Genomic DNA, 21,789 nt, shown 5'->3' with positions numbered 1-21,789 from the left:
GCAGAGCAATATGTTGAATCTTGAGAATCAATCTGAAAGTATTCTGCCCATGACCAATTTCACCCACACATGTGATGACAACATTCTTCTTTTTGGTCTACAGCCTGCCCCCATAAGTCACAGACTTGAGAAAAGGCCCTGTGATTCACTTCACAAACACAGACAGTGAGCTATGAATGTTCTGTGCCCCACAGATGTGGGTTACCTGGGCAGCACAGCAAAACAGCTGCATAATTCCTCAAGGGGATGAAGAGTGAAGGGATGGCAACACAGACCGGGGGCTCTGTCCTGTACCCCTTCTTTGATTTAAGTTCCTGTTTGTACTTTGAACTTTCACTGTGCAACTTTTTAGGATGAAAAGCTACAGCTCCCAAACCTGCCTAGAATCTTTGACTGTTCCTCTCTGCCTTTGGCACTAGACACAAATTCAGACTGGTTTTGCACATTTCCCAAATTTGGTCACATCATCATCAGGAGGACACAAGCAGTTACTGGGGTGTTCAATCTTCTCCAATGGCTGAACCAGATAATGAAAGACATATGTATTCCTGTTGGGAAGGGTTTCCCAGCCTTCCCTAAGTAACTGATGTCAGCATCAATACAGCACTTTTTGCTGCTATGGCTCAGTAGCATTTATGGTAGGTTTCTTTTTTTACTATGCCTTCATTTTTTTCTTATTTCCTGCTCTTACAATCTTGTCCAGTAAATTCCTTGTTTGGGTTTTATGAACTTTTTGATCATATTTCTCAGAAGATAATTCTTTTGGGATGTCACAAGCACAGAGGAACTTGAAAGAATTACCATTGTTGACAAGATGTTTGGCCATGAACAAGTGTTCCTCATTAAGAACAGGTTCTGTTTTCTACTTATAAAAACAAACTTCCTGCACACTCCAGTTACAAGGAAATGGCCTTATTTTTAAAGGGATGCGTTTATGTTTGAAGCCAGCAAAGGGCTTAGTCCTTGTCTGGCCTTTTATCACATTCATGGTTGCTTTCCCTTGCCCTTGTAGAACTTGAGAGAAACTCCTCTCAGTACACCATCAATCCTTGACCCAAAGCAACACAAAAAAAATATTGTGTGGTTGCTGCAGGCTAGCACAGAGCTCCACATCAGAATGAGGACTAGAGTAATCCTATTCTTTCTGGGTTCCTGCTGGCTCTGCCCTTGCCTTGCATTATTAATAACAATTCCTGACTCTTCTGCCATGTTCATCATCTTGCAGCACATACACTGGTGCAAATTGAATGCCAGGAGCAATAGCATGAACTGCCTGTGGTTACCCAGGAAAGCTGTGATAGAACTCAAAATAGAGCCTGGCTCTCTTGGGTCTCATTTGAATTTTGGTTTTTTCCTTCTTAGTGCCATCTTCACCAGCCTCCCTAGCCAGAGCTTGGTACAGCTGACTGCAAGGGGGTGGCAGTCAGGAGCAATCCAATTGAAATGAATGGACTTGTTGGAAGGCTTAAAACCAATCCTCTGGATAAGTTACCTGGTGGTGAAGACAGTGGTGAAGACAGTGGAGATCTAAAGTTCTCCACGGTGAAGACAGTGGAGATCTAAAGTTCTGGCTTGAATCCTGGCAGAAGCCATGATTCAGTAGACATTAAAGCATGTACTTCAAACCTCCAGCTATCCCACCCTGGGCAGTCAGGCATGTGAATGTGTTTAACTCACTTGTTTTGCAGGGGCTGTCCAGAATAGCTGTTGCCTGCCCAGTTACCCAGAGCTAAGTACTCCACACTTTTCTTCCTGCCTTTGGACCACTGGGGAGCTGGTTCCAGAATTAATGAGGATTTATGGCCACACTGAAATGGGAAGACTCTTGGGTCCCTGCTGTGCTGGCTGCATTCTCTCCCAGTTCTGGCAGTTGTGCCACCTTGCTGCCGCCTTACACACTTGTGTACCCTCAGAAAGGTCTCACCTGCTCTTAGCTAGACTGTCTTTCAGTCATCTTTTTTTTCCAGAAATCATCTTCTACGTTCCTTGTGATGAAAACACAGGGCCTGGAAGAGATGGTATCTTGAAAAAATCTTAGCTTGCTTTTATAGCTTCTGAACAGATAAGGATGGTCAAGGGTTTTACATTAAACCTGTTTCATTTCCACTCTAACAACTCCTGTTATTTCTTTTTAATCTTTTGTTAAGGATGAAGAGAAGGCTGAAGGTAATGGGAAGGAGAGGGAGCACATTTAAATAATTTCTATTTTAAAGCTTTAAACAAGGCTTTTATTTTATTTTATTTAAAACCTGCACTCACGCATTCACACTGCCCATAGCAAAAAAAAAATTCAAATAACAGAATCTCCCCCAGAAGGGTATTTCCCTGTTTCAGGCAGTTCTCACTGAGTTAATTTTGGCTCCATGCTCACAGGCTCTGGGCTCTGGCCCCAGTCCAGCAGAGCACTTAGAGCCTGTTGTCCTTGTCCAGCGTGAGCCACCCGCTGCTTCCAGCAAGTCCCTCTGCCTATCTCCAGAGCTCAGCACGTGCAGAAGGGCTGTGCTCCAGCAAGGTCAGAGGCAGCACCGTGGAGGCTCAGCCCTTTGTATCTCTACAGCATCTTGAGGGCCTCAGAAGAAAGGCAATGCTGTATCAATGAGACCAAAGTTTATGTATGGAGATGTATGGAGATGTCTGTAAACTTTAAAATGTAACCCTGTGAGCCTCCAGAAGTTTGATGTACCTGCACTTGTTTTTTTTCTGTTTAATAACCAATATTTAACATATTAGTTGCCTCAGAGTTGATACAAAAATAACAGCTGTGCCTCTTCCAGATGGGAAGAAAAAAAAGCCATGCAAACAAGCTCACACACACAGACAGAGTGAAAAATACTTAATGTTGAAGGATTTATAGTCTGTATTGCTGGGTCCTCCTGTTTCACGCAGATGAAAATGGGCATCTTATCATCAGCATGATGATAAAAGCATTCAAAAGCATGTGAGAACAAGAAAGAGGAAGAGAGGTGGGCCTGACTCAAAGCAAAGGCAAAAGGCCCTGATGTGAGGGTGGGCTCCCATTTACGAGCTGCTGGCAGAGGGACAGGAGTGGGAGCAGTTTGTGGAGCAGTTTTGGCTGCTCTGACCGAGCGGACGGCTGGGGGAGGGAGGTGTGCATGGTGGGGATAGTTAATCACGTCTGCAGTGTTTTGGCGAGGTCAGGAGTGGATTACGTGTGTCAGGCTCTGGCTTCCCTGGCAGTTTAGAGGGATTAGGAATTGTGCTGGCTCAGGCAGTGAGAAGGTGATCAGACTGTTATCTCCCATACGTGAATTTTTGATAATGAGGGGAGGAAGGACCCGGGGGACTGGGGAGGAAAACCAAAAGTCTCTGCCCTTAGGCTAAGCAAAAGGAAAGCTGCATAATGAGAAGGGACATTTTGTACAGAGGGTGAGGGGTATTCTGGCACCTTGTTCAGCAGGAGTCAGAAATTAATGTAGCAGGTTGGTTAAAAAAGAGAAGTTTTACGCTAAAAAAGAGAAGTTTGTCGTCTAGGGTAATTTTTTGGACACCTGCTAATGGACAGGATAGAAGCAGTGAAAGGAGCAGAGACACCAGCAGGGATGTACAAACACTGGGAAGGACACATTTTACAGAGGAGCCCAGGCCCTGGGCTAGCAATCAGGAAACAAGCCTAACCAACACATATGTGACAGATGTGCCCATTTATTAAATATGGTTGGAAATCTGCCTTTTTTGTTCTCCTAAAGACCTTCTTTCTCCTGGATCTTGAGCATGGACAGGCTACAGAACCAGTAATCAGCACTTGTTAGCAGTCACCATTTTGGGGTGCTGCTGAGGGGAGCACAGGAGTGTCAGTACATGCCTGCTCCCCTGTGTGAGGCCAAGGCTGGGCACAGGTGGGCTGTGGATGGGGAGCACAGCACAGGCCAGGCCCCTGAGGAGCTGCTGGGAGGGCACAGGGACATGGTGAGGCAGGTGACACCACAGTGCAGGTACAGCCCTGGGCCCCTGCGAGTCCCTGCCTTTACACACTCCTGTCTGAAGCTCTGAAATGTCTCAGTGCTCAAAGTGCTGTAGTGGTGCTGCAACCTATCCCCTCCTCGGGCTGCACCACGATCTCAGAAATGCCTGTTAGGCCTTGGCCTTGACAAATAGCACTTGGGCTCAACTCCTCTTGAGCTTATCAGAAACACTGTCTACTCCCAGGAACTTGGGTTGTCTAATGAGCTCCTGGTTTTAACTAACAGCCTTGGAAACTTGCTTTTCTTGCCTGAATAACAACCCAAGTGGAATAATATTTTTGTTATCAAACTTTCAAAGAAACTTGCTGACCTAAATTGCAGCCAGGATGGAAAATTACTGTGACTAAATCCCACTCTCTTGTGGCCATATAAGCAGCAGTGCAAAGTGAGACCCTTGGAGCTCTCCTGGACTGCAGTGGGCTGAGAGCAGCAGCTCCCTCTGTGTGGGGCCTCTCAGAACCAAAGGATTCTCAACTTTGCTGTTCCTGGAGGAGCATCACTGACCCACAGCAATGGAGCTTGGGCCAATACTCTCACTCCTGGAGCTCAACCCTGAGGAGGTGCAAAGATGTCCGATGTGAGTCCTTCACTGATCTGCAGGGAATTTTGACAGGTATTTACCTTGTACATTCTCCTTTAGGTCTGGGTGAGGGTGAATATGCTACGGCCAGTGTACAATGAATGTTGCTCTGCTAGATTCTTAAGTGCTTTGGAATCATAAGTAATTTAGACCTATAAGTGAGTTAATGTTTTACTACAGTAAATCCTATAAGAATCTTTTGTTAAATTGGTTAAATTAATCTCTCAATTAAGTACTGTTAAGTCTAAGTGCTATTAAAACCTTTAGTCCTAAGTTGCTGGTGAAGTTCAGGGCTAAGTTTGGCAAGGGGGTTCATTCTGAATGTTGTGACTCAATAGGAGGGTCACCCTTATTCCTTCTTATCTTTACCCTTTCCCGTCCTTACCCTTTTCCCATCCTTACCCTTTTCCCATTCCCCATCCTCCAGATAGATAACTTTGATTTATTTTAATTTCAGATTGATTGATTTTAGGTTTTAGTCCAATTTTTCTCCGTGTACTTTAACCATCTAGTAAGCAGTAGAGTGAACCTTGCCGACAAAGTTTGTCACATTTTCACTTTAATATTAAATCAGATTTTGCTGATACCTTTGCCAGCAATTCTTTGAGCAACCTAAAACACTCATCCATGACAAATTGTAGTCAGCAGGACAGGAAATGAAATCACTGACTACTTGCAAAGGCATGGAATAAGTCCAAGTCCTAAGTTCTCAGATGAATGGGCTCGGGATAACTTGCATGATTGGGAAGCTGTGGAGGAACATCTAGAAGCAGCTAGGGGCCATATAGAGGCTAAACAAAGGAAATTATTTGTAAAACAAAGGAATTCTTTGTAAAATATTAGGCACCTGCCTAGAAGCTGCCTGCCAGTATAGGAAAGATCAAATTAAAGAGAAACAAGAGCTGAAAACTGAGATAGAAGGCAGGAAAAGAACTGAACTATTACTGTCCTTGAAAATAGAACAGCTGCAGAGACAGTTAGAAGAAGAAAAGAAAAGAAAACAAAAGCTGAAGGAAAAACTTGAGCTAAGGCTTATGCAGGCACTAAAAATCCATCAGTTGTTTACTCAGGTTTTAGTAAGTCCGTTTTCCTTTTCCCATGCATTGTGGGTATTTTGTTTTGTTTTGTTAAATAAACAGGTCTTTTTTCTTTTCACTTTCCTCTAAGGAAATTATGGGAGACATGGGGGTACTGTCACAGTTCCTTGAAAACCAGCAGAGGGCTGTGGCCTACTTTTCAAAACAGCTAGACAGTGTTAGCCAAGGGTGGTCTGGGTGTTTGAAAGCTGTGACAGCTACTGTTATATAGGTCCAGGAAGCCTAGAAACACCCTTGGACAGCACATTGTAGTGTATGTACCCCATGCAAGTACATAACTGTACTTGAACAGAAGGGGAGTCTCTGGTGGTCCCCTGGTGGAATGCTTAAGTACCAGGCTGTGTTGTTGGAACAGGATGATGTTACTCTGAAAACAGCATCTGTCATCAATCCTGCTATGTTTCTGTCCTCAACATTGACTGACAGTGTGCCTGAGCATGACTGTTTGCAGACTATAGAAGAGGCCTATTCTACCAGACCAGACCTGAAGGATGTGCCTCTAGAAAATCCAGACTGGGAACTGTATATGGACGGAAGAATATATGTGCTTCTTTGTGTGGGATGGTAAATGAATGACAGTGACAACCACAGACAACATAATCAAGGCAAAGGCTTTGCCACCAGCTGTATCACAGAGAGCTGAACTGACTGCACTGAGAGAGCTCTAGAACTGAGTGAAGGAAGGAAGGTAAATACATGGACTGATTCTAAATATCCATTTAGTGTTGTGCATGCCCATGGAGCCTTCTGGAAGGGAAGAGGGCTGCTAACTGCTCAGGGTAGTGGAGTCAAGCATGCTAAGCAGATCCATGCACTCCTGCAGAGTATTTGGAAGCCTGCAGAGGTGGCTATTATGTATTGCAAAGCTCATCAAAAGGGGAAAATTACTCTCAAAGTAGGGAATTGCTTTGCCGATGAAATGGCAAAAGGGGCTGCAGAACAAGGTATCTTAGCAGTAATACCACAGAAACTGATCTGTCAGGGTTTACCCCAAAGTATGATCAAAGAGACCACCAGGCAATTGAGTCCCTTAAGGCTAAAATCAAAGAAAGTGGGTGGGCTGTTGCACTGCACCAAAAGGACAGGCTGCACTCCTACCCCTACTCCTTCAGGAGGATTGCTCTGGGGGAACATAAAGGTACCCAATGGGGAACAGAAAATCTTTCAACACATCTGGAGAAGCCAGTAATAGGAAGGGGAATTATTGAAATTGTGCAATCTGTTGTAAGCAAAGCTGACTAAACAATCCTGATATGAGCAAAAGAATAGCTCTAGGGGTGACAAAGGCTGGAGACCTTCCTGAAGACTGTTGGCAAATCGATTTTGCTGAGTTACCAAGCAAAGAAGGATACAGGTACACACTAGTGTTGGTTGGCACCTTCAGTGGATGGCCTGAAGTTTACCCCTGTCATACTAACACAGCAAAAGAAATGCTAAAAGTTTTGCTCAATCATGTAATTCCAAGATTTGGGGTTCCTTTGGGGTTGTCCTCAGACAGAGGGCTACACTTTGTTGCAACAGTATTGGGGGAGGTTAGTCAAATTCTGGGAATTGTTTGGGATATGTGTACTTCCTACAGACCCCAGTTGAGTGGCAAAGTTAAACGTATGAATGGTACCCTCAAAACACAAGTTAGCAAAATTTGTCAAAAGACATTTATGACATGGGTTCAGGCCTTGCCTATAGCCTTACCGAGAATCTGCATGCAACCAAGGCAGAGGGACAACATAAGTCCCTATGAGATATTGTACAGCAGGCCATATCAAATTCCACATATTCTGGGAGAAATTCCCATGAGGGGGAAAATTGACTTACAAAAGTATTTAATGGCTCTAAGTTCCACTTTGCAGAAGCTCCAGAGATGTGTTGTGTTATCCACACCCATAGGACTGGACACTCCTGCTCATCTGTTCCAGCCTGGAGACCGGGTCTGTGTTAAATGGTGGGACAGTGACGCCCTGCAAGCTACGTGGAGAGGACCTTTCCAAGTTCTGCTGACTGCCCTCACCACAGCCAAAGTCACTGGCAAAGGACCCTGGATTCACTACTCCAGAGTTAAGAGGGCCTCTGCTCCTGAAACAACTGGAAAAACAGACTGATACAAATGAAGATGATGTGGTTTAAATTGTTTTTTCTGTGTTTACTATCTGCACAGTCAGTAACCACGTTTTGGAACCAAAATTTGCATGCAGCTCTAGTCCAAAATGTATCCAATGCTCTTCATAAAAACAGCTGTTGGATTTGTACTCAAATGCCAACAATTAATATGGATTACAACTGGCCATTAATTGGTGTTTTAATGAATGAGACAAACCTTAACAACAGTTGGGAACAGGTCACTAAGACCTACCTACCTGTAACCCTAAGCAGCTTAATTCCTGATAAAGAAAATTACAAGGTTCCCTGCGTGGTGGTTAATGTCACAGGAAAGGTTGTTCTGCCTCCATATTGTCACAAAACTGAATCTAAAATCAGGCTAGCACCAAAAGCCATAGTAGGACTGACACAGACACCCTGGAGAATGGTTCCCCCGCAGGGTTCAGGATGGTATTGGATATGCGAAAATGAAGCATGGAAAGTTTTGCCCCTTGATACAGACCGGGCCTGTGCGCTTGGGGCTGTAATCCCAAACATAACAGTATTTGATCAAACTGAAGAACAAAGTGGGTGGAGGACGACTTATGTAAGCAGGATGAAAACATCCAATAATAGTCCTGTTGGACATCCCATGATTTTCCATAGTGCAATTATGGCTCCTATTCCTTCTTTAGAAATAATTGAATTGGAGAAAGCGATTGTTAACATTTCTGCCATTATTGAACATGTTCAGAATCAAATTTCAGATGCAATCATGGCCTTACAAGAAAAAATTCGGGGTTTGGCTCGTGTGATTCAGGAAGACAAAATGATTCTCAATTTTCTACTAGTCTCACACGGGGGCATGTGTAGAATCATTAACGGTACTTGTTGTTCTTATATAGATCAGAGTGGAAAAATTAAAAAGGAGTTGTCTGGAATTCGGAAACAAAGTCAAATTTTATATCAGGTAGCTCTCAGAGAGGACTCATTGGACTTTGAAAATAACTTCCATACACCTACTTCACAGTCACCAAACTGGACTTGGATAAAAGTACTGTTCATGCTAGTTATATTTGTAGTTGGTGTCTGCACAATAACTTGGTGTATGATTCGATGCTGTCGTTTCTGGTCATCTTTATGCCTTACTGTTAAATATAAGGGGTAGAGACTAGATAAGATAGAATTTTTTTGTCAAAAAGGGGGGAAATGACGCCTAAAGATTTTTAGCTTTTTAAATATTTGTAGCTTTGTAGATTTTTAACATATAGCGGTATAGTTTCTAGGACTTTCTCCCACTTAAGAACAGTAGTTGCCCTTTCTCACATATTAAGCCACATTCTTGAAATTCTGTTTGGTCTTATTTTCAAGGAAAAGAATTTCTAACAAGAACATCCGGTTTTGCACCAGCATCCAGGCCAAAATAATAAGATAAGTCATAGACACAAGAAGAAATAGCCCCTTGAGGGGCTCCGGTCAGGCAAAACCAAGGGTGGGCTACCAGGGTAACCATTCTCCTATTGGATTTACTTGCTAGATATGCTAAGTAGTTAAACTTACAAAAATTGTGAAAATTTGATGCTGCTGGTGCACATAGATATAATGTGTGCACCTGAAAGCTTTCACTAAAGACTGCTCTTTATGTTATCAATTTTAGTATTGTTTGGAAAGTTTTTCTTCTGACTTAAGGCAACAACTTAACTAAAATAAGGGAGATAAAGCCAGAGGTGTCCTTAAATCAGGAGTGGTATTGATTGGGAGAATGGTTACATCAGAAATCAGATCACATTGGTAAGGAAGCTTTTTATTCTGTTGCACAGAGCAAAGTGGGGGCCCTAAACAGGAAAATTTGTGAAACCATTCTTACAGAACATCCTCAGTGTAGATTAAAATTACAGTTAGATTACCATGCTAAAGCACCACCCTTACACATCAGTAAAGGAAAAACTTCTTGGTCCACAGGGCAACTTGATTATATTGGGCCACTGAGACCCTCTGAGGACCACTGATACATCCTTACAGGTATAGAAGGAATCTCTGGCCTACTCATGGCAATTAAATGCCAAAAGGCCAATGGTCAAACACACTATGGGGACTGTCCTCTTGGTTATCAAGCCTACCTACTCCCAATACTATCCCAAGTGGCAGTGACTCACATTTCTCATGTAAGGAAGTACAAGAATGGGCCAAACAGGAAGGAATTCAATGGGTATTCCACACCCTGTATTTACCCCAGTCAAATGGAATCATAGAAAGGGATAATGGCCTATTGTAAAAGAGCCTTAAGCCACATATGACCACTCCTCCAGGTTCAACCATTTGCCCACTGCAGACAAGATGCAAAGACATCCAGCTGGAGGGGAATTTTGATAGGCATTTACCTTGTACATACTCCTCTAGGTCTGTGTGAGGGTAAATATGCAGTAGCCAGTGTACAATGAATGTTGCTCTGCTAGATTCTTAAGTACTATAGTGTCATAAGTAAGTTAGGCCTATGAGTTACTGTTGTTCTATTGCAAATCCTATAAGAATCTTTTGTTAAATTGGTTAAATTAAGTTCTCAATTAAGTGCTGTTAAGTCTAAGTGCTATTAAAACCTTTAGTCCTGAGTTGTTGGTGAAGTTCAGGGCTAAGTTTGGCAAGGGGGTTCACTCTGAATGTTGTGACTCAGCAGGGGGGGGTCTCCCTTATTCCTTTTTATCCTTACCCTTTTCCTGTCCCCATCCTCCAGGTAGATAATTTTGATTGATTTTAGTTTCAGATTGATTGATTTTAGGTTTTAGTCCATTTTTTCTCTGTGTGCTTTAACCATCTAGTAAGCAGTAGAGTGAACCTTATCGATAAACTTTGTCATGTTTTCATTTTAACATTAAACCAGATTTTACTGATGCCTTTGTCAGTGATTCTTTGAGCAACCTAAAACATTATTGCATGACAGCTGCACTTTCCATGTGCTTGTTCAGGAGTCACACCTTTACTAAAGGAAAAGGAGAGCAGAGCACTCTGGCACTGCCCTGCACAAAAAGACAGTGCTCATGGGAAGGGAGGCTTGGGATGCACCACCATGCACATGTTGCCCAGACCAAGAAAATCAAAGCACTGAAAAGAATCAAGCATTAAAAGAAAAACTCCTGCCCTTCTCTCCCAAGAACACCTGACAGTGCCTGCCCAGTGTCTGTCAACTGTTCCAAGTGCTGCCCAGCTCTAGTGCTGGGTGGGACAAGCCACCACATGCCTGGCAGCTGCACCATTTTGTAGACATTTGCCTTTCAAAAGTCACAGGAGGGATCACAGGCATAGACATTTGGGCAACAGAGAAACCACTCTGATTCAGTCCCTAGGCAGCATGTTTAGTTATTATTCCTGCCTTAAGTTCCCACTAACACTCTAAGCCACAAGTGAAGGCGACTTTAAAGGGTTTAAAAATAGATATATCATCATGATTTTAGATTACATGTATTGATAAACATGTAAGTACCCTTGTCATTTTCTAGGGTCATATGGCAAGACATGAACAATACCAGGAGCTGAATCTGTATACCAAGGAATGCCTTAGAGCTTTCCCAGCAAGATTACCCTTACCATTCCTCTCCTAACTCATCCATTATCTTCTTGGAAAGATTTCAGCTGTTTCCCCTTTAACAAACATGTTGCTGGGGCCTTAGGGCACTAATATACCCTAAAGGCTTCAAGCAGCTTCACCTGGAGCCTCCTCCCACGCCCCTGCCCATGGCCCAGGAGGTATTTAAGCTCAGCCATAAGGCCCACTCTCTCACGTGGGAGTACTGGTCTTTAGTTCTGCTGGAGTTGTGACTGTTTCTGTTCTAGAGCTTTTGCTTGTATAATTGAGACCCTACTCTACAGCAGGCTGGAGTGAGTACTGCTTTCCTGTAATGGCTAATGGAGCCTAACTGAAGGGAGCAGAGGGTTTGGGAATGTGGCAGTGGTTGTTTTCCTCCCCTTGTTGCCATAAAGGTGAATGGTGTCTGTGTAGGAGATGCAAGGTGCTCCTAGTTCTTTTTTTTGTATAGGAGGAAACTGTGATATATCCTTCAGTTGCAAAAATAGTCTGCTGAAATGGGGTTTTCACTTTTGTGACTTTGGTCCTTCTTTTTGCCCATCTCCTGATGTAGCTGAAGTTTTACCCTGACTTCATCCAAGCAACGAGTGTAACCAAAAATGCTGAATCTGAGCAGGGCTGTGTGAGCAGCCTCGGTGTGTGAGCGGGCCGTGCTGCAGGGCGGGGATCCCAGGCCCAGGACAGCAGAGGGAGCCGCAACCCCGTGCAGCAGCCCCGGCAGGGCTCGGTGCCACCGCGAAGCCTCCCGTGGAACCGCCGAGTCCTGGGCACATCCCACATCGCCAGCAACTGCGGCTCTCCCTGCTTCAGGCGAGTTGTGTGGTCCTTCATGAATGAAGGATTAGCACTAATCACTGTTACTCAGAAAAAGTGGGACAGAAGGTAACTGCTGTTTCATTTTGGGGTGCTGACTGACAGTCCTCACCCTGTCAGTCTTTAAGCCAGCAAAACTTTGTAAGGTGGACAAACAGAACAATTCTTTTCTGACCTACCTGTGATGTTCCTTGGGTTTGCTAACCTACTTTGCTAACCTTGAGGAAACAGGACACAGGAGGAGTGTGTTCCTAAATCCTCCCTGCTTCTCAGCTGTTCCTCCCAGGGCATCAATGCACTTGTTAAACTTTACAAAGTTGAGCTTGTTTCACCAAATGCTGGAAGGCTGCGGAGAGGTAGGATGTAGGTGCTGCTTGCTGTGCTGAGCAGCATCTCCAGCAGTGAGCAGGCAGGGTGACTGCACTCTTCAGTCACACCACCCAGATCAATATATTGAACCTGCCTCCCTGGTAGAGTCTCTTTCAAATGTAGACATCCCCACCTGCAGCTGAAATAATCTCTTGACAGCTCGATGGTCTCCCTGTGCTAATGCCCTGCTTCTGGCTAGCCAGGTCACTGCCAGCATGGCAAGGCACTGTGCAGCACTTCCTCCCTGCCCATGTGGCTTTTGGCCTGGCAGCTGCTGTTATGATAGAGCCCCTAACAGGCCTCATTGATTGTGGATATCAAATATACTAGCAACTTGCTCACATTTCTGTGATGGATTTTTTGTAATCAAGCTCATTTCTTCATCAATCTGGTAAATCAATTTTATTGTCCCTAGGGCAGAGCTGCTTGTGGACAGGTGTAACTGGTGATATTGAAGTAGCCTTGGCATATAAATCAAAGGAAGAAGAGACCTGGGGTGTAAAGAAGCTTCTATTCATCCTACTAAAATCTTAACTTTGGTAATGAAATATTTAATGCACTTTTATTTAAAGAAACATCTCTGTGAAATGAAAACAATAAACAGCTGCTGATGGCTTAATAGCTTAAGTGTAGCTGGAGCATTCAATCAATCGGAAAAGCAATTTATTGTGAGCATATTTCAAAATGGTGGAGGTTATTGCTATGATACATCTAACCTTAATGGCAATGGGAAAAATATATCCTCTCTTGAGAATTGTGGAGAAACCCTGTCACTCAGTGACCAGTTTATTAGATTCCCCCCTGAGTTCAGCCATCTGTGGCTGTGTTGAATACCTGAGTAAGGCTAAAGCAAAGAACTGATCAATTTATCCAAAAAGTTGCCTTGGACAAGCTTAGGCCTAATATGGGTGCAGGAGGGTACAGGTCCTGCATGCCCTGCTACTAGAATACAGTTGTGCTGCCTGCAGCACAATTGCTTGGAAGAAAGTGTTTCTCACTGCCATGTACCTTCTGTGGTGCGAACAGGCATTGCCAGCTGTGTCTCATAAGGAAACAAGGTGCAAGAAACCAATTGTTTGCTCTAATACTCCATTTTACCTATAGCAAAAATAGTTTGAAATGTTACCAAATACTAATCCACTGTGGTGTCAGGCCAGGTGTGAGGTTCCTGTCATTCATGTGAAAATTTGAAGATGGATGGTAGAAAAAAAAACCTGCTTCAGTGGTGATAGGAGGGGAGAAGTCAGCTTGCAGCTGTTCTTTGCTGGCTCAGGAGCATGTGCTTGACTGGTGATCAGGGCCACTGGCCTTGCGTATTGTGCCAGAAGCCTTGCATGGACCCTGGAGAAAGCCAAACCTGTGCTTGGAGCTGGCAGTGCTGCCCTGGAGGGAAAAGGACAGTGGGGGAGAGCTGAGGATACTAGGATGTTCCTGGAGAGCGGCACTGGGATACCTGGCAGGAACATCTCCTTGGGAGGCAAAGCTGTACTAGTCCTGATGCCAGTGGAACTGCTCCCCTCCTTTGCTTTCACTATCTGCTGCTGCAGGCAGCACTTCCTGCTACCTGTGAACCTCTAGAAAGTCATTTGCATCTACAAATATAACCTTTCTTCAGATAGAGGTTAAGTGATAAGTTGAAATAAATGTGAACAGATGCACTTGTTAGCTCTTAAGTGTGATTGATTTAAGTGCAGTGCTACTCCTTAACTCTATGGTTTGTAACGCTGACCTTCCCAATTAGCTCTAGTATGTCTGAAAGTGGTTCATTTTCACTGGGCTATCTCTAATCGCACTGCAGTTATTCTGTTAATGGTTTTGTAACTACCCAAATCCATCTGCTTTGTCTCCCTTCAGTTGCTTCCAGGGGCTACTATTATAAGGATGATCGAGCCAGTTCCTGGCAGGAAGCTGTCTGATCACGAGAACTGGAAATATGTAGTATTTCAGTAAAACTGACTGTAAGATCAACCACAGAGTCAGCCTGGGAGCTCACCTGGCCCAACAGCAGAGGATGTCAGAGGAGAGGCAGACACAGAGCAAAAGTGAGTGCAGTGGTCATGTTCTGCTCCCAATCCAGGCTCAGACACTGTAGAAAGAAGTGTGTAGTTGACAGTATGTCATGACAAGACATTCCACAGCTTAACTGTATCAAACCCCACTACCTTTTGTTTTGAATAAGCTGTTGCCAGACTTATTTTGTATTTCTTGGTATAATCAAGGTCTTATCCTTTTGCTCCTCAGGATATCCTGTCCTGAGGAGTCCCAGTCTGCTTTAGCTGGTCCTTGTCTGCTAACTCCCCTCACACACTTCTTTGTATCTTCTCTTTTTTATCATAACCTTCTGTTATGGTGAGACCAACAATGCAGACAATATTCAAAATGAGACCAACTGGCACAGTGGCAAAGTGACGCCTTATGGGTTTTGCTTCATCTCTTATTTGTCTTGTTGTCTGTGACTGAGCATTAAAGAACATTATACCACAACTATCTTTTTTAGCCAAATCTAATTTCTAATGAATGGTCAGAAGCCACATACCTTGAAAATGGGAGAAATTTACACAGGTACCTAATATTCCATTTATTTTTACTGGCCACTTTGCTACTTGGCTTGTTGGTACTTACATCTATCTGAGCAAAGCATATTCTAGTCACAGGAATCTCCTTTTGACCTGTATTATTTGGGCAAATTGCTGGAAGAAATAATCAAACATTTGTTGTTTGTTGTTTTTTGGGGATGGTCAATATATCACTGTCATTGGTTGTTTCTGATCTATGAAAGTGTTGTAGCCCTGTGGAGAACATTTTGTCTGCTCAGCCCAAGGGCAAAGCACTTCAGATGCAATTGTAATTCCTACTTAGTTTTTAAGTAAGTTTTATGGAGCTCTACATGCATTTGCTTTTGCCTATTGATTAAATAGGAAAGATTATGCCTTTTTTAAATGATGTACAGAGGGTTTTTTTCAGTGCCTGGAGGATTATAGATTTTTGTGTGTGATACTAGTCTAATACAGCTATTAAGAAAACAAAGGCATCCATACACTTGCTTTTAGGTATTCCTTCATCTTTGTTTTAAGTTAATTGGCAAGGAGAGCTGAATTGCTCCACAGGGTTGCCTCTGGATAAAACAGCCAGTTAGTAACAGGCCCACCTGAAGGCAGGCTGGCAGGGCTGGCAGCTCCAGGACTGCTCCCCGTCGAGTCACACAAACAACTGTGCTGACCAAATTGCATTCCCCTGTTCCCAGGAGAATGTCCTCTGTGCTCCGATTGATTTCAGTCTCTGACACAGCTCTGTGTGGGATTTTCTGGCTTTGAGAGCTATCTACAAAAAGTACATATTGATTGGATCCTCCTGGGATGGGTGGGTAGGAAAAAACAACAGCCCTTTCTATCATGAGGCAAAGTTTTCATGAGTGAATGGCCTTAGCTAAAAAACTTTATGCAAACTTTAGAGTACAGAACCTGAAGAACTTCTTGGCAGCAGGAATAACAGCATTTTGAGCTAATAGGCTGTTCTGAAAAAGAGTAGAACAGTAAATTTCTTTCCAAAATAAGTAGAAATTAACACACTGAACTCATTAAGCAGCTGCCCTGTTAAGTGCTGTAGTATCTACTGATATGTGGCTGCTGCTGAGCAAGATTTGCATTTGTGGCCACCATGACATCTCCAATTACTGCTCAGCAGTGAAGAAGCCTGCAGGGCAGCAACTATTAGCAGTGGGCTCTAACTGATCCATGCCAGCACTTGTCCTGGACATCCAGTGCTGTTATTTTAATTGCCCTCTGTGTTGAGTTTGAAAAAAGGAAAGTTTTCCTAGAGAAAGAAAAGGGAAAAAAAAAGAGGGGATGAAATAAATGTGCTTGCAGAGTGTTACACATGCTGCAAGTCTGTGCACAGTGTGCTCTCTGGCTGGTCCCAGAAGACATGGTGCTCTATTTGGCACAGTGAACCCACCAGGCACAGTCCTTCAAGCAGCGGATGAGAACTCATCAGTTTTCCTCTAGTCCAATTTTGTGTTTAAAACAGCCCCAACTGGGACAAGTAGTCAGGTACAGCAAGAGAAGTGTTGGTAAAAGAGGTTGTATCCTGTGATGCAAGTGTTTTCCATGCTAATTCTTGTCCTTTTTCTATAATTTCCTAGACCTGCTTTAGCATGGAAACCCTGAGAATTTATTCCCATCTCCAATATATGCACTAGCAAGCGGAAAAAATTGATTTGAATTAAGTTGCAAGTGTGTAATTGTTAAAAGACTGTCACACAATGTCAGATCAGTGATCTTCCTAGCTGTGCAAGAGGGTAACTCCAAGCTTTATAAGACAGAGTAAGAAGGTCTGAAGGTGTATGTCAGCCCAATAGCTATGTGAATCCTCCCAAGATTGTCCAGTGTGGTAGCAGACCATGTTGTGACCAGATTGACCCTGAATCTGATAACCTCTGGGACTTTGTCTCCTACAGAACTGTTAATATCTCAAGGGGAAAGCTGCAGGATGTGGCTGCATCAGGAGCATCATTATTCTCATTTGTTGTCAGCCAAAACATGTTATCTCACCTCCCACTTGGAGCTACACCTGCCTTATCAACTGCCAAAACAAAAAGCTACTGACAGATATGCACAGAAGTAGCTTTGTGGCAATTATTCAATTACAGCTGATGACTGTTTCGTGTGTATATTAGCACACCTCAGTGCTTCTGATTGTTTATTTGAGCAGGATACACAGACTAGGCAGTGAGAGGGAAAGGCTGGCTCTGCAGGCAGAGCTGGTGGGTGGGTCCAGGTACATGTGCACCACATGGATGCACCACAAGACTCCAAGCAAGGAAGTGCCTTTTCCCACCCACAGCTGCTGCAACCCAAGTGAGTGGGCTGAGGTGCTAGAAGAATGTGGCTCATGTAGGGACCCCTCATATAGACCTGGGAAATATATTTTAAGCAGGAGGATTAAAGCCTTTCAAAGATGGAATAGATTCTGATTTCATAATATTTTTCTTTTCAGCCTCCACAAGAGTTGGCACAGCTTAGTGTGCTACAAAGCACCCTTTTTCCCTTGCTCAGAACATCTTGAATTAATTCTTGGCAAAACTATCTAACTCTGTGTGTAGATAGGAACAAACTCCAGCCAAGCTGGGTCCTCCTGCAAGGCCACTCACCCAGGACTCTGTGAGTACACAGATTTTCCCTGTACTCCTGTGGCAGATGGGTGGATGTGGTACAAAAAAAGGCACCAATGTAAGGACCTACACATGCAGCTGGCAAATGCAGGTATGTAGAATTGACACAGAAAAATTATTTTGTAGATCATAAAGGCAACTGAATATGGCCAGCAAGAGAGTACAGCTCAGATCTGCATCTGTATGATCAGATCTCACAGCATGAACATGCATGGTGAGCTCTGCACTGGCATCTCAGTAGCTCCTCTCAAGAGAGGAACCACCTGGAAATAGCTGTCAGGTTTAGCAAGGTGGACTGAACTACCACATCTTCAAGGAGCATGGAACTCCCCACATCTCCCCATGAGTCACAGAACACTTTCTGCTACACCTTATTCCCTGACCACACCTGCTGCCATCCGGGGTTGTGTGCTAAAAGGAAATCAGTCAAGATATACATGACAATTGAATGGTCTCCAAACTGTGTCGTACCCCAACAGGCTTCTCAAAGTGTTGGATCCATTCAGCAACCTGCACAGGCTGGAGCCCAAAGCACCTGCTTGGTGTGGGAGAGGAATCTTTCCAGGAAATCAGTGTAATTTGGAAATGCATTTCAAGGCACTTTATTGACCCTCTGAAGGCATCTGTACCATCAGCATGGCTGAGGTCCTTGGGGACCTCCTTCTTTACTTACTGTAACCCCATTGATTTTAGTGGGCACTTGGTGCCTGTGTATACTTTGAGGTCTAGATTTTAAGGATCCCAAGTAAGAACATAAAGCAGCGTCAAGTATTTCTGCGTTTTGTGACTCAACTGGATAGGGAACTCAATATCCTTTTAGCAATTTGCTCAACTAACGTTTTTGAAAATCTGTTTTTCTAAAGGGGCAGAAAGCAAATCAGGAGGGCAGCATCTGTAATAATCACTGAGTTTGCTTCTGGATTTTTTTCCCCCTCTGGCAACAGCTGACTCTGATTTCCTCTCAGAAACTGTCCACTGTCTCTTCCATGGGAAGTGCTGAAGTATAATGCAAATGTGAGCAGTTAAAATACCTGAAGGAGACAAAATCAGATTGGTGTAGTCACTCAGTGACGTTTCCCCCTCACCCTTCATTACAGAGCACTTCTATTTTGCAGCAATAGAAATCCTTTTGGAGTTTTGTAGCTGACTCAGACCTGCAAGAAGAAGAAAAGAAAAGAGAGGTAATTTCTAAAGTGAAATTAAATTAACCACAAAATCAAAGATTTCCAAAGACACTTAATTTCATGTCAATTCAGAGGCACCTTTTGGATTTATGCCATCTGAAACTAAAATATCAGTACACATTTCAGGACTGATAGTCTTTTAATACTCTGCACTTCAGAAGCTGTAAGAAATGTAATTGGATCTTGTTATGCCTAAATTAGTAATCAGAATATGTGTTGGAATGTGTTCTTCTATTAAAACAAGAAATAATAGAGTTTGCATAATTATACCTTTTAATAATCCTCAATTGTACAGATTACTTTTTAGAAACATGAGCAGTCTTGCAGACAAGATGACATTTACTGGCTTATTTTTCTTCTGTATGATGATGAACATGCTAACAGGTAAGATTACTCCTGAATTTATGCTTGTTTATTTTTTCAAGCTGCCAGAAATATTCTGTTACAAATATAGTATTTTCTGTTTAGTATCACTCACGTATTAATCCTAACTGTTCTGCTGTGAGTTATGATTAACATCCAGGCTAAGTTAGTTTGTAGCACTGACTGATTGCAAATGGGGAATTCCTTGCTCTGCTGCTCAAGAAACAAAAATCCTTTGGCTACACAGAGGGTCCTATATGGGCATTAAAGAACTTGTCTGCTTCCAGTTTTACACAGAAAATGTTTCATTAACAGAAAGTATTTCTGTGCAGGAGCTGGTACTGATACATTTTCTCTTTATTTACAGATGCCCGATCCATCCAGGACGGAAATGGTAATTTCTAATATGTTTTTATTTCCTTTGTATCACTAATAATTAGGAGAGTCATTTGTAACTCCCAGACTTGATGCCCAGCAGTGACTTTGACAGGAGTACTTACTAACCTCAGTGGACTATGGAACTGCTTTCAATTAGTTCTGGTGGAGAAAGAATAGTAAATTTTTAAAAATGCCTTTAAAATTTATTAAAAGCTGATGTCTTATTAATGTATCATAGAGCTAACATAGTCTTAAAATGAAAAGGGATTACAGTCAAGTCACTAATCCTGTTGTACCAAATCATAACTAGAAAGCACCACACTTATAAATGTATAGGATATCTGAGAATTTTGTCTGTCCTGAACAATAATGCTGTATGTGTGTGTGGTTATTGGCAAGAGATACTGACTTTCCCGACAAAAAGCTTAAAATTTACAAATTGCCACAAATCCAATTAAAGAAATGTTGGCATAAATCCCTTAGCACAGATACCCTGTGGTTCATGTCACTTTGTGTGATTAGTCCATTGGATTAGTGTTTGCCTTTGATTAAAAAAACCCTCAACACCCTAATGATGTTTACACTGGCTTACTGATGATTCTATCATTTAACCTCTCTTTGGCTTTTCAGACAGAATTCTGTCTGAAAGCAAAGTTGCAGAGAAGTATCTGCAATAACCAAGTTCTGCTATTGCTGGTGTACATCTCAGCTAACCAGAACCACAGCCAGCAGTGTCTCCAGTGTGCAAATATGTAGAGAATATTAGATATGAACAGGACAAATATGATTACCTATAATTCAAACCCCTTTTTTCCCTATGCCCCATCCTATTTCTTTATGCCTCTAAAAGCTTTTTAATGTATAATCTGTGTTCATGCACAACAAATATTTTGAGACAGTCAGGAGAACTTGCACCAATCTAGAAACAGAACCCTGTTCAGGCAGTGTCCTGTTGCTCTCATTACCAGCAATTATTGTTTTCTTTCACACTGGGCCAAGCAGCAGCCTGCAAAGTGAATCTGAGGTCAGCTGGTGTAAACAGTGAGTCCTCTTCTGCAGACAGCATTTCGCTGGTTCATTTGGTTTGTTATGTGCCATCTGTGCCTGCCCGCTGCAAACTTTACTCTGTAAAATTGAAGTCTGACAACAGGATTGTTGAAGGCTCTTAAATCCTACTAAAGACCCTGGTCCCAAGCTGAGGGGAATGGCTCCCATTTATCTAAATGGGCTTTAAATCAAAACAAAATACTGGGTTTAGCTTCGCTGCACAGAAAGATATTTGTGACTGTGGTCTCAGCGCTGTTTACGTTTTATGTATGCTTCTGTATTTGCCCACATTTGGGCCCAAGGGTGATCAGCTCCTTTATTTTCAGAACTGATTTTGTTTTCCTGCTGAATTTGGAATCTTGTTTCAATGACTGTATCACATTTTCTGATATTGCTAGAGCAGGCACAAATGCAGCCGCTGTCTCCCAAGCAGCAAAGCCTTTCCTCTCCATCTCCTTAGCTGGTTTCCTACATTCCCCTGAGAAGAGGCACAACTCTGCAGTTCCAGGCAATGTCAGGGAAGAATGGTTCCAGTCACTGGGAGTTGTGTGGGCACCTGCAGGGGCACAGCACAGAGGGTGGTGCCTCTAGAAATTAAACCAGCCCAGTGAATTCTTGAACTGGTGTAAATGTTGATGTGTCCCTTCATTGCTGCTCCCCATCCTGTCCCACTGTCACTTCAGGTGCATCTGGAGCAGGGAATGCTGGCTCCATTTTCTGTACAGTGTGTCAGAGAGAGGAGTCAATGGCTCTCCCTGCCTCTCTCCTGCCAGAGGAGCTTACCAGCCCCCAAAGGGAACCTTCAACCCCAAACCATATTGGTTCCAGGTCCAAGCTTTCAACAAAAGTGCTTCATATTGTAGTAATCTGAATTTTTTGTTGGGTTTTTTTTAGATCTCTATCAGGAAGCTGTGGCCTTGCCATACTGGCCCTTCTCATCCAATGATTTCTGGTCCTACGTGGAATATTTCCGCACCCTGGGAGCCTACAGCAGGATCAATGACATGGCCAGAGCCTTCTTTGCCCAGTTCCCTTTTGGGAGCCACCTTGGCTACCACGTGCCTGACCGTGAGCACTGAGTGCCTCGCTCACCTTCACCACAGCTGGGCCAGGCCTTTGGGTGAGCACCTGCCTGCCAGTGAACCCCTG

General features: G+C 43.2%; 3 protein-coding genes across 4 annotated transcripts in view; 2 read left to right on the top strand and 1 right to left on the bottom strand.

The window, feature by feature from the left end:
* LOC146433425 (glypican-5-like) overlaps window positions 1-18,822 on the bottom strand; it is a 398,949-nt gene extending 380,127 nt beyond the window's left edge. Inside the window, exons 1-2 of the mRNA XM_085069748.1 lie at window positions 18,700-18,822; window positions 14,492-14,584 (exon numbers count right to left, since the gene is read on the bottom strand). Of these exons, the coding sequence (XP_084925874.1) occupies window positions 14,492-14,584; window positions 18,700-18,760 (154 nt within the window). The 5' untranslated portion in view covers window positions 18,761-18,822. The remainder of the gene's footprint in view (window positions 1-14,491; window positions 14,585-18,699) is intronic.
* Window positions 4,275-10,409, top strand: LOC146433426 (endogenous retrovirus group 3 member 1 Env polyprotein-like). Of its 2 annotated transcripts, none has more exons than XM_085069742.1 (3): window positions 4,275-4,596; window positions 6,087-6,348; window positions 7,498-10,409. In XM_085069742.1, exon 3 carries the CDS (start codon window positions 7,765-7,767, stop codon window positions 8,902-8,904), a length of 1,140 nt encoding a protein of 379 aa, XP_084925868.1. In that variant the 5' UTR covers window positions 4,275-4,596; window positions 6,087-6,348; window positions 7,498-7,764; the 3' UTR covers window positions 8,905-10,409. The 2 variants fall into 2 exon arrangements, with proteins under 2 accessions (XP_084925868.1, XP_084925867.1); XM_085069741.1 differs by having other exon boundaries at window positions 4,278-4,596; window positions 7,548-10,409.
* A 152-nt stretch (window positions 18,823-18,974) lies between the features above and the next one.
* OTOS (otospiralin) lies at window positions 18,975-21,767 on the top strand. The gene is made up of 3 exons (XM_085069757.1): window positions 18,975-19,236; window positions 19,583-19,609; window positions 21,535-21,767. Exons 1-3 carry the CDS (start codon window positions 19,041-19,043, stop codon window positions 21,717-21,719), a joined length of 408 nt encoding a protein of 135 aa, XP_084925883.1. The 5' UTR covers window positions 18,975-19,040; the 3' UTR covers window positions 21,720-21,767.
* The last annotated feature ends 22 nt before the right edge of the window (window positions 21,768-21,789 follow it).

The sequence above is a fragment of the Lichenostomus cassidix genome, chromosome 9, assembly GCF_008360975.1.
Source record: "Lichenostomus cassidix isolate B80296 chromosome 9, HeHo_3.0, whole genome shotgun sequence".
Taxonomy (NCBI): Eukaryota; Metazoa; Chordata; class Aves; order Passeriformes; family Meliphagidae; genus Lichenostomus; species Lichenostomus cassidix.
This window is presented reverse-complemented; position numbering and strand designations above follow the sequence as displayed.

Coding starts and splice junctions, on each gene's coding strand:
- LOC146433426 (XM_085069742.1), top strand. CDS start 7,765: ATGAAGATGATGTGGTTTAAATTGTTTTTTCTGTGTTTACTATCTGCA.
- OTOS (XM_085069757.1), top strand. CDS start 19,041: ATGCCTAAATTAGTAATCAGAATATGTGTTGGAATGTGTTCTTCTATT. Junction 19,237..19,582: donor GATGATGAACATGCTAACAG/GTAAGATTACTC, acceptor CTTTATTTACAG/ATGCCCGATCCATCCAGGAC. Junction 19,610..21,534: donor ATCCATCCAGGACGGAAATG/GTAATTTCTAAT, acceptor GGTTTTTTTTAG/ATCTCTATCAGGAAGCTGTG.